This window comes from Embiotoca jacksoni, unplaced genomic scaffold, assembly GCF_022577435.1.
Source record: "Embiotoca jacksoni isolate LCO1_2020_lvr unplaced genomic scaffold, fEmbJac1.0.p SCAF_13, whole genome shotgun sequence".
Lineage (NCBI taxonomy): Eukaryota > Metazoa > Chordata > Actinopteri > Embiotocidae > Embiotoca > Embiotoca jacksoni.
Genome location: NW_027185263.1, coordinates 11,238,081 through 11,254,595, shown reverse-complemented (window position 1 = coordinate 11,254,595; position 16,515 = coordinate 11,238,081). Strand labels below are relative to the sequence as shown.

At 42.4% G+C, this 16,515-nt stretch overlaps 1 protein-coding gene across 4 annotated transcripts in view; it reads right to left on the bottom strand.

The window, feature by feature from the left end:
- LOC138196436 (ryanodine receptor 1-like) overlaps positions 1-16,515 on the bottom strand; it is a 47,758-nt gene that overhangs the window by 24,283 nt on the left and 6,960 nt on the right. For all 4 annotated transcript variants that reach the window (XM_069146465.1, XM_069146467.1, XM_069146466.1 and 1 more), the window contains exons 10-65: positions 15,935-16,009; positions 15,701-15,857; positions 15,430-15,594; positions 15,161-15,282; positions 14,865-15,051; positions 14,601-14,736; positions 14,370-14,465; positions 13,836-13,954; positions 13,570-13,703; positions 13,237-13,478; positions 12,847-13,039; positions 12,514-12,730; positions 12,342-12,446; positions 12,140-12,243; positions 11,973-12,056; positions 11,696-11,855; positions 11,400-11,547; positions 11,041-11,246; positions 10,780-10,954; positions 10,482-10,690; positions 10,018-10,376; positions 9,772-9,901; positions 9,373-9,533; positions 9,114-9,276; positions 8,940-9,026; positions 8,606-8,832; positions 8,086-8,524; positions 7,431-8,009; positions 7,147-7,347; positions 6,605-6,716; positions 6,357-6,500; positions 5,782-6,055; positions 5,574-5,688; positions 5,302-5,434; positions 5,111-5,205; positions 4,898-5,033; positions 4,608-4,794; positions 4,399-4,510; positions 4,198-4,318; positions 3,867-4,036; positions 3,546-3,766; positions 3,368-3,458; positions 3,131-3,271; positions 2,877-3,040; positions 2,704-2,782; positions 2,458-2,547; positions 2,229-2,369; positions 2,063-2,140; positions 1,909-1,984; positions 1,693-1,816; positions 1,061-1,176; positions 870-937; positions 645-766; positions 467-516; positions 243-303; positions 24-150 (exon numbers count right to left, since the gene is read on the bottom strand). In XM_069146465.1, the coding sequence (XP_069002566.1) occupies positions 24-150; positions 243-303; positions 467-516; positions 645-766; positions 870-937; positions 1,061-1,176; positions 1,693-1,816; positions 1,909-1,984; positions 2,063-2,140; positions 2,229-2,369; positions 2,458-2,547; positions 2,704-2,782; positions 2,877-3,040; positions 3,131-3,271; positions 3,368-3,458; positions 3,546-3,766; positions 3,867-4,036; positions 4,198-4,318; positions 4,399-4,510; positions 4,608-4,794; positions 4,898-5,033; positions 5,111-5,205; positions 5,302-5,434; positions 5,574-5,688; positions 5,782-6,055; positions 6,357-6,500; positions 6,605-6,716; positions 7,147-7,347; positions 7,431-8,009; positions 8,086-8,524; positions 8,606-8,832; positions 8,940-9,026; positions 9,114-9,276; positions 9,373-9,533; positions 9,772-9,901; positions 10,018-10,376; positions 10,482-10,690; positions 10,780-10,954; positions 11,041-11,246; positions 11,400-11,547; positions 11,696-11,855; positions 11,973-12,056; positions 12,140-12,243; positions 12,342-12,446; positions 12,514-12,730; positions 12,847-13,039; positions 13,237-13,478; positions 13,570-13,703; positions 13,836-13,954; positions 14,370-14,465; positions 14,601-14,736; positions 14,865-15,051; positions 15,161-15,282; positions 15,430-15,594; positions 15,701-15,857; positions 15,935-16,009 (8,728 nt within the window). The remainder of the gene's footprint in view (positions 1-23; positions 151-242; positions 304-466; positions 517-644; positions 767-869; positions 938-1,060; positions 1,177-1,692; positions 1,817-1,908; positions 1,985-2,062; positions 2,141-2,228; positions 2,370-2,457; positions 2,548-2,703; positions 2,783-2,876; positions 3,041-3,130; positions 3,272-3,367; positions 3,459-3,545; positions 3,767-3,866; positions 4,037-4,197; positions 4,319-4,398; positions 4,511-4,607; positions 4,795-4,897; positions 5,034-5,110; positions 5,206-5,301; positions 5,435-5,573; positions 5,689-5,781; positions 6,056-6,356; positions 6,501-6,604; positions 6,717-7,146; positions 7,348-7,430; positions 8,010-8,085; positions 8,525-8,605; positions 8,833-8,939; positions 9,027-9,113; positions 9,277-9,372; positions 9,534-9,771; positions 9,902-10,017; positions 10,377-10,481; positions 10,691-10,779; positions 10,955-11,040; positions 11,247-11,399; positions 11,548-11,695; positions 11,856-11,972; positions 12,057-12,139; positions 12,244-12,341; positions 12,447-12,513; positions 12,731-12,846; positions 13,040-13,236; positions 13,479-13,569; positions 13,704-13,835; positions 13,955-14,369; positions 14,466-14,600; positions 14,737-14,864; positions 15,052-15,160; positions 15,283-15,429; positions 15,595-15,700; positions 15,858-15,934; positions 16,010-16,515) is intronic.

Below are 16,515 nucleotides of genomic sequence, written 5' to 3'. Positions count from 1 at the left end.
AGGCCATTTCAAATATTATGTACCTGATTGCCTTTGGATACTTTGCCCAGTTTGAGATTCTCAACCATCTTCTCGATGTCATCCGCAGCGCTCTCAAAGAAGGACCGTAGCCCTGCTTTCACAATCTCAGGTCCTGACTTCATGACTGTCCTAAAAAGGCAAATAAGAAAGGTTATAATTAAAAAGAAAAAACATCCTCAAAGTGTTAAGCATCTTGTGAGAAAATCGTAAAAATTCCAAACCTTGCATCCAGTGATCGTGCCAGAATGTGAAGACAGTTAACAATTGCTGGAGCATCCGTTCCTGCACATACAAACACATAATAAGCATATAATCTAGATATATATGAAAAAAAAAAAAAAAAAAAAACTACAATTGCTTGACTTAAACAAATTACAGCACAACACAATACAGGAACAGAAACATTTAAAGAGACAGGAAGAAGACTGCCAAAGTGACATCTTACCAAAGAGAGAAACTCTGTGCCTCACCAAGGCAGACATTTTACAGAAGATACTAATATGAGAAGCAAAGAAAAAGGAAGGAAATGAAGATGCAAGAAAAAAAGAAACATTGATAAAAGGGGGGCACATGATAAATTAAAAGAATACACAACAAAACATCAAAACAAAGAGAGAGATCACCTTGCAATCATCTCCTTCTCTTTATTGGAAGAATGCCCGCCACTGCCCAGAACTTTCGCAGGTGTTGATAAGAAGTAGAGGCAGTGATTTTTGAAGTACTGATTGATTAGAGGCATCAAGATCTATGAGAGAGACAGATTCAGAGGGTTTGTACTCTTAGTACAGCATTGAGGACTATCTGGGTTTTCAAAACTGTTATAGTGTAGCTTTATATAATAGTCTCACCTTGGCAAAGAATTTGATTTCCTGCTCATGAGGAGACTTTTCCACTCGTCCGCTGCTTACCACAGCCTCTGTAACACACAGAATATGATAGCATCTCAGTCACACTGGCAACAAAGATATACTTTATGTTACACAAACATAATTCTATCAGATGTTACAGTATCTGTTTTTTTATCGTTGCCCCACGGTACCGAGATGAGCGATGAACTCCTGGGCAATTTCCATCCATTTCAACAGCTTCTGCAGGAAACCATAGGCAAACCTCTTCTCAATGGATGATATGTCCGACTCCATGTCTTTCAGCCCCCTAAAGACAAACACAGTATACATTTTTACATTTTGTACTTAATTCTAATGGAAGATTTCCCTCATGAGTATATGTGGCCCACCATGAAACATAATTTCAGGCAGAAACTATGATGCCAGTTTCATACTGTTTCCCTCAGAATCACAGAATCTATGATCATAAACAGATAAATGAAGTATTACCCATAACTACAAAACCTTTTTATGTTTCTGTTTATCTTTGTATTTTTGTATATAAAGCCCTTTATAAACTGTGTAATTTATTTTTCAAGTACAGACTGCAACCCGCCAATCAACCAATGTGTTCCATCGTCTTCTTTTGACTGCTTTCAGCTTGACCAGTATAGATAACCTGTTCTAATCATCTTTGTGTCACTTCAATAGGCAGGCGATCTGACCATATCAGCTGGGGCCACACAATTACTACAATAAACAGAGTAAGTGACAATAAATTAAATGCATGAAACAAATATAATAACCTGCTAAATGTTCTATAAACGGTAAGTTACATTACTACCTTGTGACAGCATATCCATTAAGCTGCAGGAACTTGAGCAGCTCATAAGCCTTCTCTCTGTCTCGTGCCTTTTCTTTTGCTGTCAGAGTATCATAGGGAACCAGCAGGGGATGCGTTCCACCTCCTACACAAACAGAAGCACAACCACAACTGTTGAAGAAACTGCTGAGAAAAGCCAAATCTCTATATTCCCTCCACTAAAGACAAACATCTCACCTTTGGATTGCAGCTCTAACTTTTTCTTCCGTCCCCAGGTGTTGTGGTAATTCTCTGCCAGTTGCTCTGCCATTGACTATAAACCGATAGGAGCTATGAATATCTATATGATGCTAAGATTACAGCCTAGACGACCAAACACTTACTGCCATACCTGCAGATCTCTTGAAAGACCCATATGTGAGATGTCAATGGGCTGTGGACTGTAGCCATGACTTGGGTCATAGGTTGCCTGAAACAGAAAGATTATTATTGTAGTGTAAAATAAGTAGCACTGCTGTGATATTAAGTATGAGTACTGTCATCCAGCTGCTGTATACCTGAGCAGTCTGTGAGATTTTTCGTGACACTGCCTTCTTCTTTTCTGACTCTTCTTCCTCTCTAGCTTTGTCCATGGTCCACTCCCATGCCAGCATTGCTTTGACTGACTCTTTGATTGGCCAACGGTAGATCTCTTTGTCCTAGAAGAAAAGTCAGTGCGATCAGAAGGAGAGACAGATGATGTAAAAATACAGCATGACTCAATGCACAGTGTGTCTGTGAGCCTACCTTCTCGGAGAAGGTTTTGTATGGTCTGAGCATGGGATGGGTTTTTGCGTTTTCATCCAGCACCTCACCGTATGACCAGTTGTTCTGAATCTGAAACAAACAGGCAAATGCAATGTACAATATGTATTACAGCTGTCATTCATGCTTACAAATATTTTTGTGTCCTTTTGATTGCAGTGAGTCTGCATCTCTTTGGAATAATACAAACGATCCGTAGGTCTATTCTGAGTGAGGATTCTGACTGACCTTTTCAAAGGCCCATTTGTCATGGGTGTATTCAGCATATTTGTTGATGAAGGGATCCAGTCTCTCGGGGATGATGGTGCTATTGTTAGAGAAATATTCAGTGTACATTTAGCTTTAATTGTTGAACATAGAGAAACAGTTCTTGAAAGGCAGTATAAAAGAAATCCTCTCACTTTGTGGTCTCCACTGGTTTAGGATCAAAGTTTCCCTCTGCGTCTACTGATGCCTTTTTCTCTGTTTTGGAGGAGTAGCTCGCATCTACATAGTCGGGAGGAATGGCTCCAGCAATGGAACAGATGCATGGCATTGAAATTTTGAAAATTTCAGCATCAAATTTCTGTAATCACAAAGACAAAGCATTACAAAATGCCCAAACACAATCTAGAGTAATAAATGAAAAATAATATATCCTATAAGGGTTTGCCACCTTGTGTGCGAGGGATTCAAAGATCCCCCAGAACAGTTTGCGGGTGAGATGCAGCTCCTCCTCTGATGCAACTCCAAAGTTGGCCCAACCATTAGGGAGGCAATAATATTTCCAACAACGCTCATAGTGATTGGTCAAAAGCTGCAGGTTGCAAGATAATAAGTAAAAGGAAAAGTTGAATACCAGAAGAAAATCGATGGCAGAGGGAGATTTTGCTTTGTTACGAAAACCTTATACCTTCAGAGGCATTTTGGCGTACTCATTGAGAATGGGCACATCAAACACCAGCCGTCTAAGCAGGTGCTGAAGCATGGAAGGACGGAGATGCCTGAAGGAAAAATAAACATAGTTAGCTTCAACTATGAACCTGGCAATGTTGAAGGACACGAAAGGCATACTGTGATGGTAAACTCACTTGCACAAAGCCATGAGGCATTCTTCAATAATGTCTCTTTGGGCCTTTGTGAAGGCTCGTCCACGAGACAGCCGGTAGATTGTGTGCAACATGGAGTCAATCATTATGGCTCGGTGGTCACTGCCAGCGAAGAGCGGGGCACACTTGGTGATGAGCGGCAACACAGCGGAACACAGGTAGCGGTTCAAAGCGAGAGCCATCTCCGTGGTGCTAAAAGCAACCTTTTGGCAAGAAATTCTAGCATTTAATTAAATCGAAAAATATGCTTTGCACTTCTCCCCGAGGACCATATACAAACTGTGTACACTGATTAAGGCTCACCGTGTCCAGGGAGGCAGCAGCCCTCATATCAGGCAAAAAGCCCACCTCCAGCACATGGAGCAGGAAATCCTGGTTGTCAATACCATAAACTCTGTCCAGGAACAGCACCATGGGAGCCTTGTGGTCTGGCACAAAACTAGCTGACATCTTTGGTTCTATGATGCTGTTGTCTGAGCGCAACATAATGAACACAATGTCAGAAGCGATCTATCAGCATAAAGTTGTGCAGACAATGTGTGGCAAAAATATGTGAACCAGGAAAACAACACCCGGACTCTGTCGATTCAATGAGTAAACCCTGATTAAAGTTTAATTTAATTTAAGTGTTTACCTTTTCCAAAAGAAGGGATCTGAACAGGAAGACTGATGACTCCCACTAAATCTTCAATAGGAACCAGAGATCTCAGAATGGCCCTGATCCTCAGAGCCTCACCCTTACCAGCTTGGATCAACTGAAGAGACAAAAGCTCTGTTTTACTATAAAACCAAACCTGTTCGATAAGTCCAGCATGGTAGCTACTAAACAGCTTACGTGCATCTCTGGAGCACAGCGTCCCAGCAAGTCAATAAGAGCAGAGTAGAAGGACATGATGGCGTTTCCCAGGTGCACTCTGTTCTCTTCCTGCTGTTCCTCTCCTCCAAACCTACCAGAAAAATAGAGGGGGCTCTAAATATTTCTGATACAGCAACACTGGAGCAGACAATGCACATGACATTTGAACCAAAGCCAACAGCTCTTACATGGGAAAACGCCTGTCTTTCTTAACACTAGGCCCATCCCTTGCAGGGTCCTCTGATATTTTGATGGCCTCCTCTATTGCAGCCAGCAGACCATTACCACCCTCCCCTCTCAGGGCTGGACCAAAGCACTCAGGTCTACGAATGAGGAGCCGCACCACCACATTGGCATTCTCTTCTACGCTTTCACCTAAAGGAGAGACCGAAAAAAGTGTATTAATAGGAGAGAAAACCGAAGCAGTGTGGGCCTTAGAGTGATATATTGCAGTGTGTAGCAAATAAAAAAATCAGACCATTGACAAATACAGCAAAACGAAGAAAGTCGAGGTATTTCTCTCCACCACAAGGATTCCAGCCGATGTCAGGGTAGCCTTTAGCCAGTAGCATTGGACAGCTCTGAAGTCCACATCCAGCTGAATACTTCACCACCTGAAAAGAGATCAGTGTACTCAAAGGATGAATAAATGTCTACGATTTTTGTTTTGTGCATATTCATTATATTTCACCATTTCTAGATCCTGTTCTTGGAGAGCCAATGCCAGCTCGTTATTGTCGATACAAGAGGCTGCAGCCACATCCAAGGGGGTGGAACCACGCATTCCTAAAGAATCACACACAATGTCCCGCTTTATTACAGCTCACATATCAACAATATAATCAACAGGAATAATGCTGGAATTTAACAAAAGACAATCACCGAGGCCAATGCCACTGTTCTGAAGAAGGTAGCTGAGGTGGTCGAACATGGAGCGCTGATTTTGACGACTGATGCGACAGAAATAGCAGAGAAAACGGCAACAGTTTGTCACCACTCGGGGGAACCTGATCTCCTGTTGGAAGACAGTATGTTACAAATTAAAAGTTTAGATTTGTCTACATATGTCTCTTCCCTGGTGGGGATATAAAACAAGGACTATCTGTGAAGTGAGAATATTTAGATTGCAGTTGAAGCGCTTAAAAAAAATATACCTTTGAGTCTCCACCGCCCAGGACATTAACCATGACCTCCATGACAGTTTCATGCATGCCCAGCGCTCGCATCAAGTTGGGGTGCTGATAGAAAACTTTGTTACTCATGATGTTCCTGGGGAAGACAAAAAAGAAGTTGAGGCTCTGCCCCATGCAATAAGTATTCACTTCAAGGAAATATATTCAGAATCTCAAATCTTATATTAACCCGATGCTTTGAATCATGAGCCTCTCCTCTTCTGGGCCCATCTGGACGATAAGCAGTGAGCGGATCTGCCCCAGGCACTCCAGGAGGTCCATGGTGTCCTGAATGGACACTGCGTTGATGGTGTAGGCCTTAGGAAGGGCACGCATGAGCTCACCCAGCCCATCATACTGCCTGTGAAGGAGGCTGAACATCATACGCACTAACTCAGGGTTCTGTATGAATGACTCCTGGGCCCAATGAATCATCGTGTGGGAAATTAGCTCCTGCAATGTGCCTGGTAAACAGAGCACAAAGGGTTAAGAGAGAATACAAAGAAAACTGTATTAAAGTGATTCGTTAGATTTTAGTTAAAGTGGTAAAACTCAATAATCTACTCTAAAATTACTGGAAAGAAAGTTGTTCAGGGTTTATTTTTCCTTGAATTTAACACAGATCACTGTAATGTCAAAGGACAGACTATATATGTTTTTGCAATAATTGTTTTTTGACCAACAAGTAACATTTTTATACCGTATAGTTTAACTTTACAATAAATATTCAAATTGTTTGTCACTTGCAAAAGACAAAAGGCTCACTTGGTTTCTTATCTTCCTGTGGTTCAACCTCCACCTCCACCTTCTTCTCCCGGAACTTTTTCACCTTTTCCAGCAAACGACGAAGACGTCCACGGAGAGAATTATCCACTTCTTCCTCTTGCTCTTCTTCTTCAATATGAACACCTGAGAGTGAAGTTTAAATAAGGTATTTGGATTTATATTTAGACTTGCCATGTGCAGCGTTACATTTAAATGCTGATGTCAGTAGACTGTAGATTAAAACTCACCACAGTGTGCCATGATAGCATTATGAAAAGCCAGCAGAGCTTCGCGGACGTCATCAGGGATGGGGGACTCATCATCCTCGGTAATATTCTTGAAGTTCATGAGCATATTGACCTACACAACAGTGAGAGGAGGTACGGGGCAAATATGCTTATTTCAATTTTATTTTCAAATGCTAAAAATTATTACTCTTAGTTTTTGCAAACTCATTGCAAACAGATAGATAATGAGACAGACTGATATTTGTTCTTTAAGGAGTATATACTGTCCCTAACAAAGATTGGTTGATGATATTGGACAATGGCATGATAATAAATGTTTCTCAGGAATGCTCTTTTTTCCATTAGCGGCTCACCCTGTTTTAAACCGAGTGCACTGAAATTAGTTTTTGATCTGAAAGAAATATAACAGAGAAAGTAGTATGAAATTCCGGGCAGATTTTTGCAGCTTTTTGACACCATGTTTGTGTATTTCAGAATGGAGGGTTTGATTAACAATCAACAGATGTACTCTATTCTCTCTGCATGCATTTGTCGAAGTGTACCTGCTCCTGTGGTGGGGAGCGAAATTCACGGGTCTTCCGGGCAGTCTCGGCAGCACTCATGGTGAAGGCCAGCATAAGTTCATTGTAGCGCTGCCTCTGGTTGGTCTGTATCTGATTGACAAACTGGTCTGAAAAGGCAGTGATGGCCTCCACTCTGTGACGCAGCTCACAGTCGCAGAAATACTGCAGTAGGGTACACATCTAAAGGACGAAAGCAAAGTGACTCAATAATAATACAAATTAGATCCTGAGCGTATTACTGGCGTTTTTCTAAAAAGTCATACCTGCAATTTCACAGATTCTGGTAGCTTCATCTGGAAAAGTCCTTGCTCTAGATGTTCTTCTTTAGCCTCCCCAGCTGAGTCTGCAGGTTTTACCTCTTTTTCTGTTTCCTCAGCTCCTTTCTCGCCATTTACGTGGTCTGTCTCCACCACTGTTTCCTCATGTGGCATGACTGATTCGGTCTCCTCTAACTCTTCCTCTTCCTCCATTTCCTCTTCCTCCTCCTCGTAACCCAACCCATCATCTTCAAATTCCTCTTCTTCTTCCCCTACAGCTTTCTGCGCCTCTTTTTGGCCGGCTGCTACTTTTGTGGATGCTTTTTGGTCTTTCTCCTCCTTCGTCTTGGCATTCTCCTCAGCAGGCTCCTCTGCTTTCTTGCCACTAAAGACTGTGGGCTCAATCATCTTCAGAATGTGCGTGACATCTTCATCATCGAACACACCCATTATGAGAAGGGTACTGATGAGCTTAAGGATTGGAACAAAATGAAACTCAACACTGCCACCCACAGGATCTCTCATGGCTTGCCCGCCATCTTGAACCGCCTCAGTCAGCATATTCAGAGCCTTTGTCTTCAGCACCTGGAAATACAAGCAAATATATGATTACTGATAAACTCAAGAGTTCCCCTAAAGGGGTAAAAGTGTCCGATCTCACCTGTAAGGGAACGACTGGACTCAGTGTGTAAATGTCTGGATCTGTTCCCACAAATCCAATGGAGGAGAAATGGAGTTTGGGACGCAGACATGTCGTGAGGCCGACCCCAGGTAAAGCATGAGATTTGTCAGTATACAGGGTGATACTGCGTGTTTGGTCTGTCATTGGAACTATAAATTCCTTGTTGGTTCCCAGACGATTCCTTTTAGCAGACTCCAGGTGCATGCTGATGAGCAGGTCATAGAAGCCGCTCCTCATTGGTCCAGGTAGGTAGGTGTTCTCGATGGCGTAGAAGAGCTGGGATTCATCCACATGGCTGCACAGAGCGTGTGCCACACGGTTGTTCCCCAGAGCGCACACAGAGCCATACAGCTTCAGGGTATGGTAGTGGAACTTCAGTAAGTCCATTCGTTCAGACAGTTCCAGGATGTCGATACACCTGGGTGAAGCAAAGGGGTCAGTTTAGTCTAAAAGAGCAAGAAATCGGCAAGAGATCAATGCAGAGTGCATCAGCTCTGACCTGTTCTCCTCTGGGATGTGAAGGGCCATCATGGTGAGTGGCTCCTGACACTGCACCATCCAGCCCAGTCTCTCACTAACACGACCTGTCTCCGGAGCCAGGAAGTGATTGGGCATTCGGCTCCAGATGACTGGGGTTAACATCTGGACATCCAGTCTAGGAGGACACTGTGGGACAGGATTTTTGCGCTCACTCCGGAACATGGCAGTTGAGATCGGCATGATGTTCTGGGAGGACAAGAAAACGAGGACAAATGATGCATTAGACAAGGCGGTTTGAGAGCTGGATTTTGAGGGTCGGTGCAGACTGAAATGAGTGATTTTTGCTGGCCCACCTTGAGCTTGCCAAGTTCAAACTGAATCATATTTTGATTGGAAGGCAGAACAAAGACAGCTGGGAACAGTTTCGTATTTGGCTCCACCTGAAAGAAGATAATATAACGTGGTTGCAGCAAATAACCAGGACTTCATAAGGAATAGTCTAAATACCAGATTAAAACTCATCTAACCTGGTAAAATGTGTTTATTTCTTTTCCATTGGCAGTGAAAGTCATTAGTCCAGTGTCCAAATCAATAAGACAGCCAATGACAAAATCCTCCTGACTGACTCGGGTTTGCTGGGAGCTGCCGAACTCTCCTCCCGACACCATGTAGCAGTTACTGCGTTTTATACTGAACAAGACAGAAGAACCAAGAAATACATTTTTCTTGCGTTATTCGTTGTTGAATGAAGGCACACTTTACTTTTGTATTCTCACTACAACATACCTGTCATGAATGTTCCCTTTATCATCTCCTACGGTGACTGTTACATTTCTCACTTTGCTGATGTCAAAATGAGGGTCATACTGGTGATAGTCGGGTGTAATCCAGCCCACCCACACGCCACCCGGCTCCTGTCCCGCAAACACTCGCACAGAGTAATAGTACTGGTAGAGGAAGGAGGTGGGTGGGAAACAAACATTAGTTCAGTCTCAGATTAAAACAATTCAACTCAAATGTTAAAACAAACAAGTTCAATATTACAAACGCAATTTTAACAGCAAAATTATTTACATTGACAGTTAAATTTAAGTTTAAATGAAACTGAACAAATCAGGCATGATTTTTTTAGGGTTACGAAGATGAAAAATAGCCATATAATTAATTAATAATTTATAGTCATACTGTGGTGGTGTTGAGGATGATGTCGACGTCATCCCTGTCATCTGGTACTACATCTTCCACTAAGCGGGGCATGGTGGGAACAACGGGGGGTGGCGATATTAAAGCAGCCTTCTTAGCCTTGAAAAGGAAGCTGCAAATAACAACAGCAATTACTCACTATGTATAAGACAGTTAATAGAGTATTGCAGTTGTAGCCTCCTCAAACCCCATACATCCCTTCTCAAGTCACGCTACATGATTTCATACCCTTTCTTCTTGCTTTTCTCAGTCGAGGCATCCTTCTCATTCTCTCCATTTTTTAAGGCAGGGCTCTCTTTAGGAACCGAGGGTTCTTTCTTCTCCTCCTCCTGCTCTTTGCGAGTGGCTGACTTCTTGAGGATCTCAAAGTCAGAGTCTGGGTCTACCTCTATCACCTCATCCTCAGGGATGGTCAGAGTTCGAGTGAGAAGAGTGGTCCCCGCCGGGACTTTGAAGGTCTCGTGAAACTCAACCGGCATGCTGAGTCTGAAGAACAGCAGATTTGTGTTGGCGTTCTGAGATCCAAACGTCTTGTGGGTCACTTTGAGACAGGGGGCGCTCTCTACAGTCCCATCAACACGTGACACCTGTGATCGTGAATGAAAAGATGCTAGGTGGTGATCTAGAAAATACCTGTTCATAATGGAAACAAAGACATTTTTTTGCAAAACACTGACAGTAATGTAAAATACCTCAATGTGAGGATGATCAGTAGGCACAATGATGTACTGGGGAAGGCTCTTGCTGAACCACATGGTGATGTCTCTTTTCATGTTGATAGCAAACGGTTCAAATCCCTCCTGCAGGCCACAGATGGTGAAGTAACGAAGACTACTGACGTTCTGACCCAGGTTGATCCTTCCGACCTGGGACAGGCCCAGACTGCACACAGGAATGAAGCCTGAGGATGTTCAATACAGGCATGAATATGAATGAGCATCATAAACACAAATCCACATGTACTAATATCCAGTCTCTATAGTTACTTACCCTCTCCTATCTCGATATCTTTAAAGGCCATCTCTGAGCCTGAGTCACTGATCAGCATTTCTCCATTGAGTGTAAACATGATGTTCATCTCCATGAGGTCAATCATACAACCCACCACATCACCAGACAGCCACTGACGGCCAAATGGCTCATTTCCTACATGCCAGCGTTGGGCCTAAAAAATAAGTTAATTTAAGTAAGTCAAGTATTACAGACGCTTAGGAATCCTTCACAAGCACTTATTCTAAGTTTTTTTCCTACCTTGAAGCCATTGAAGACATAGGCCAACTCATCTGCACCAAGTTCAGTGTCTGCACGAACGCAGGGCCTGGCCCATCCCACTCTCATCTCTCCGACTGTCACAGCCTCAAACTCAAAGTACCACTTCCCCTGTGTGACGCCGTAAGATTTCTCTGCTCTGAACACTCTAATTTTATCTCCTCGAGAGCTGCCTGGCCCATCCCCACCTACATTAATACAAACACAGTATTAAACACTTGAACACTTGAAAAGCTTGAAGATTAGAAATATAAGAAACAACAGTTGCTTTAATAATGAATCTTGTAGGATGACATAAATATAATAAATGTTCCTCCTTCTGGATAGGAATGAGAACTTACTGCTCTCCTGGTCAGGTGGCTCTATGTTGTAACCATATCCGATGAGCGTTCGAACAGCTGCACAAACTGTGTCTCTGTTGGTCTTTTTAGTCTTTTCATCCAGTAGGTTGTAGGGAACCAAACGAGGGTTGCGCTTGTTCATGATATCCTGAACAAGAAATGAATATCTAATGTGAAAATGTATCAATATAGCATTAAAAAAAACATTTATACATCATGTACCCATCAAAATATCTACACATATTTATTCTCATTATTATAATGACAGGGACCTCCCCATAAAAAGAATGGTGTACCTGTACAATACTGTATGTCCAGCCCTGGCGAACCCGGTCTCTGGCCCACACGTTGTGTCCATTTTCTGCCAGTCTCTCCACTAAAGTGTTTTGATTAGGTGTTAGCTTGACATGGCTGAGGTCCAGAGGGGCTGGCTTGTAGCCGCTGCTCTGCATGTACCTAACAAACAATGTTTGTGATCAGAATGGGTGCAGTAGAGCCTTTACGAGGTCATTACAGTATAAAAGAGACAGTCCCACATAATTGATGAAAATAAATGAATGTTTTACAGCTCACGTTTTGGGGAGCTTGGTCTTTTTCAGATTCTCCTCTGCTTTTTCATCTCCCATCCCTACATGACAGCCTAGTGCCAGGAGAGTCCTTTGAAAGGAATCACACATGGCATTAGAAACACTCAGAGACAAAAGCCCAGTTCTGTTTATCAAGTAAAGACTCTGACGTACTTCAGTGTCTCTCCCGACATTGCTAAATTGTAGTTCTTCTCCGGTTCAGGCAGACTCTGGAAATCTACCAGGCAGGGATGCAGCTTCTTGTTGTCATCCCGAAACTTTTTAAAAGTAAAGTGCAAAGATTATTTTAAAGGTAACTGTTAGTGTGCACAAAAATGCTTTCTGTAGGAAGATAACCAACACGGAAGACACTCACTGCTCCGTATGTCCAGCCTTGTTCAATGCGAGTAACAGCCCATAACTCGTGGCTGTTCTCTGCAAGCTTCTCTCGAATGCGCTCCAAATGAGGAGGAAGCACAATCTGAAAGAATAATAAAATCAGCGTAGTGTAAATGATGAAGATGAAAGCACAAAGAAGAGGGATTTACCTGTATAGTGTCCACAGGGCAAGGAGTGAAGGCAGTATGTGAAAGGGATTGAGTTGGACCCAGCAGATTCCGGATGCCTTCAAAGTCGTGCTTGTACTCCTTGATGGGCTCAATCCGCAAACGGTCTCTGGGCAGCACGGCTTCATAGCATGGAGCGTAGCCTGGAGGTGGGAGGAACTTGAAATCCCCATGACGCCCTCCGAGAAGAAATCGAAGCCTTGCATTTGGAGCAGAACATTGACATCAGTTAGTTCGTCAAAAGATGATATCTCTGCACCTATTAAAGACAACAGACATTTTTAATATTTCATTTTTTAATTGACAATGTCCTACTTGACGCCTGCAGAGAAGCTGACAACCGGAAAGAACAGGCCGTCCAGGTTGAAGTTCTCAAACATTCCCTGAACGGGATGCCCGTTGATACGGAAGGAAATGCTGGGCACGCTCAGATCCAAGCAGCAGCTGACAACGTCCTCTGCTGCCAGGATGTGTTGGTTGGGTGTGGCAACGTGACGTGGAACACGTCCTGCAGACACATGGTGAGAGTAACATCATATTTTGTCAACATACAGAGGGGTTTGAGGAGTTTATTATTTATGTGAGGTCAAATTTGTGGAAGATCAAGATAAAATAGTTTTTATACATCTTACTGTCAAAATGTTTACTGGTGCAGGTTAAATCCATGCAATAGACTACTTCTAAGTCATACCGTGTTTACTTTACCTGACCACAGGTGAAGCCCATCAAAACCGTAGGAGTAAAGGTCATCTCCTACCCCGTTACCCCCCCAGCCCTCCCCTCCGCCAGGGTAAGGACTGTAGCCCTCCGTCAGAGCCCACCCCACACGCAGGTGATATGCCTGAGCTGTAAGGAACGGCTCCACGTGGTCCACCATCACCTCAAAATACCACTTCTTGTACTGAGTGGATCCTTCACAAGTTCCGAGGAAAATGTTGGGTCTCATGCTAAAAGGAGGATTACAACACAAAATACCAGACTCAGAGGAGCTGTTTACATAATCAGCACTGAAGTAAGAGCATGTACAAACTAGCCCACCTGGTTACATAGTTGATAATGTCGGTTTGAAGCAGGAGGTCACGACCTGGAAGTAGATTCTCTGTGATGAGATTCTGATTGGACCTCACAGCCACCCCATTACACACACACAGAGAACAGAGCACATCCAACACCTGACAGGGAAAGGTAGACAGACAGCCATGAAAATCCACTCTATTTTGTGTAGTAAATGTATAAGTTGCAATTATCTCACCAGTTGCTGTTTTTAACAGCATGCTCAGCAAATGGTGTTTCATGTTTCTGACCTTGTGATTACGTCCATGCTTATCCAGCAGGGAGATGATTGATTTGATGTGATTCTCCTGGATAATGTTCAGCACTTCTGGACTCTCAATCAGAACACAATACAACACCTCCAGGATTCCTGACAGAGAAATGTGACACCACATAAATACATACGCACTGGTAGTACATTGTCTTTTATATGGGTTGGTAGCAGAGCAATATATGATATAATAATACACACTTAGAAACAACAACAGAAACACATTAGACATTGAATGCAACTGAAAGATTTTCGTTTAATCAACCTCTCTTTGGCACAGTCTTTACAAAGCATTACTAGATGCACATGGTTGGTGTTTGTTGCATGAATACTCTTTTAAACGATCTCATATTGTAAGATGCTCTCATTATTTTTATTTCCTGTGTATGATACTGGGGAGCAGCACACTAGCTTTTGCCATTCCCAGTTAGGAAGTCAATTGAATGTATGTTGGCTTTCAAAGGGAACAAGCAAGAAACATGCATTTAAATGAGCTTTTTCATGTCGTAGATACCTGAAGATGCTTCCAAACGATCCAGTTTACTAACCAGCCAGTCAAGGTTGTCACAGAACAGGGCACAGTTTGCACGATTTCCTCTGATCAAAGAAGCTTTACAAAAGAAAAAGAGCAGAAAGGATTGGTAATTCAGCATCTTCACAAACAAGCAAGATGGAAAGGTTTTGGGAACATACATTATTTATCTATAGCAGTGAATGCACAGCACAAATTAACAAACGGACATACCGAGCAACTCATACAGTAAGTTTACTATCTCCTTCCATGACTCTGCAGCTTCCTCCCCGGCGTACTCTGAAAAGTGGGCTGCTGTGTTGTACACATTGAGCCGATCAACGCAGTCCAGAACATGAGTAATCATTCCCTATGAAAAACAATTCAAACTTGTAGAGAACGAAAATACAAATACTGATTCGAAATAAATTGACTCCAAATTTACATCCAGAATTCAGCTGTTTTCATTAACAGTTAATCCTCATTAGGCAGACCTACCTCTTCCTGGAAAAGGTTCTGTCTGTTCTTGAGGGAGCGAAGCTTGAACTGCTTGTCCTCATGCTCCAGTTCCTCCTCAGGGGGTCGGAAGTAGAAGATGAGGTCCTGCAAGGAGAGCACCACTGTGTCCATGGGCAGTGATGGAGGATTGGCAGATTTGTTTTTCCCACTCAGAGCATCTAGACCTCTGCAGGCATTAAAAGAACATAGAAGGCATAAGATCACCATAACAAATATGTTGTTTAGAATAAACAGAAAGGATAATAACAAAGATTGAAAGAAGATTGAAGTAATACTTGATGAACTGGTTGAAGAGGCCTGTCGTGCTGAAAATCATTCTGGCAGCTTGAGACTCTTCAGTCTGAGATCGAGCAACTGTGAGTGCATCATCCATGTGACCTTCTTTATGGAGTATGGCCTAAAAATTTAACAAAGTTGCTTTTAAAACATACACTCAATACTCATGCATACATACAGTACACACTGACTTAAAGGTGTTGTTGTTGTCGCTCCAGTACTAATTGTGGATTTGGATGTGTCATCTTGATGTGTAATTCTGCTTTACCTTTCTCTTCAGAGGACCGAGACGTGCAGATTTGGCATCGACAGCAGCATATGTGAGCCAGAGGCTAGATGAAGCATGCTGCACGAAGCACATGGACTCTCCATACTTAATCTCTGGCGTGCCCATGCCTTCCACATCTCGCTTCTTGGTTACTTCACTTTTTTCCTGTAGTTTAAATAAAAAGTGTTTAATTAAATTAGGCTCTTAAGAATATCTATACCTCTGCTAAGAGTCTCAAACACTGGCACATTTGGCTTTGGGTGACAATGACCTTTGATATTCTGAAGCAGAAGGCAGACATCTTGGAATTTGCTTTCTCTGGGTCCACCAGCAGAAGTCCTTTCTCCTCATCCAGACAAAGATATCTGCCTGTTGTTATGTGACGTACCCGGAAGGACTGGCCCCATTTGATGTGACTTCCGCTCCAACTAGCAACAGGCATAAATGAATGAGATTCAGCACACTGGAAAGTATCTGGAAGTGAAGAAGGAATCAAGACACTCACGCGATACGTAGTGGCTCAAGTCTCCATAAGGATCGAGCATGGCTGCACACGGCACCTCCTTCATAATGAGCAACTCTGAAAAAAAAGAAAATCAATCAATGATTTGAAATATAAATGAGGAAAATTTTAATTTATGAATTCCAAAATAATTTCATTATCATATGTCCCACCTTGTAGGAAGCTGATGAATTCAGTTTATGAATACATTTTGACAAATGACTAGCAGACACTTTCTAAGTTTTCTTCACAAAAGTAGCACTTTGCAAACATTATCAGTTATTCCATTATTATGGAAAATCATAGATTACAAGCAGTGAATCCCCCTTGTTGGAGTATTCATTATTACTCTTCATTTGTGAGCAATAGACGTCAAATCTAACCAAGCAGAAAATATAATAACTAAACATTATATAATAAAGATAAGGGGTGTCTTATTCACTCAAACTCGAATCTCAGACATCATTGTGTATCATGAGGCATTTTCCTAACACTGTAGGTAACATACCAAAAAGCTGGCTGAGATCATAGACTATATATAAAAGGGCTGAGACACAAATTAAGTGTTGAGTTAAAACAACCTG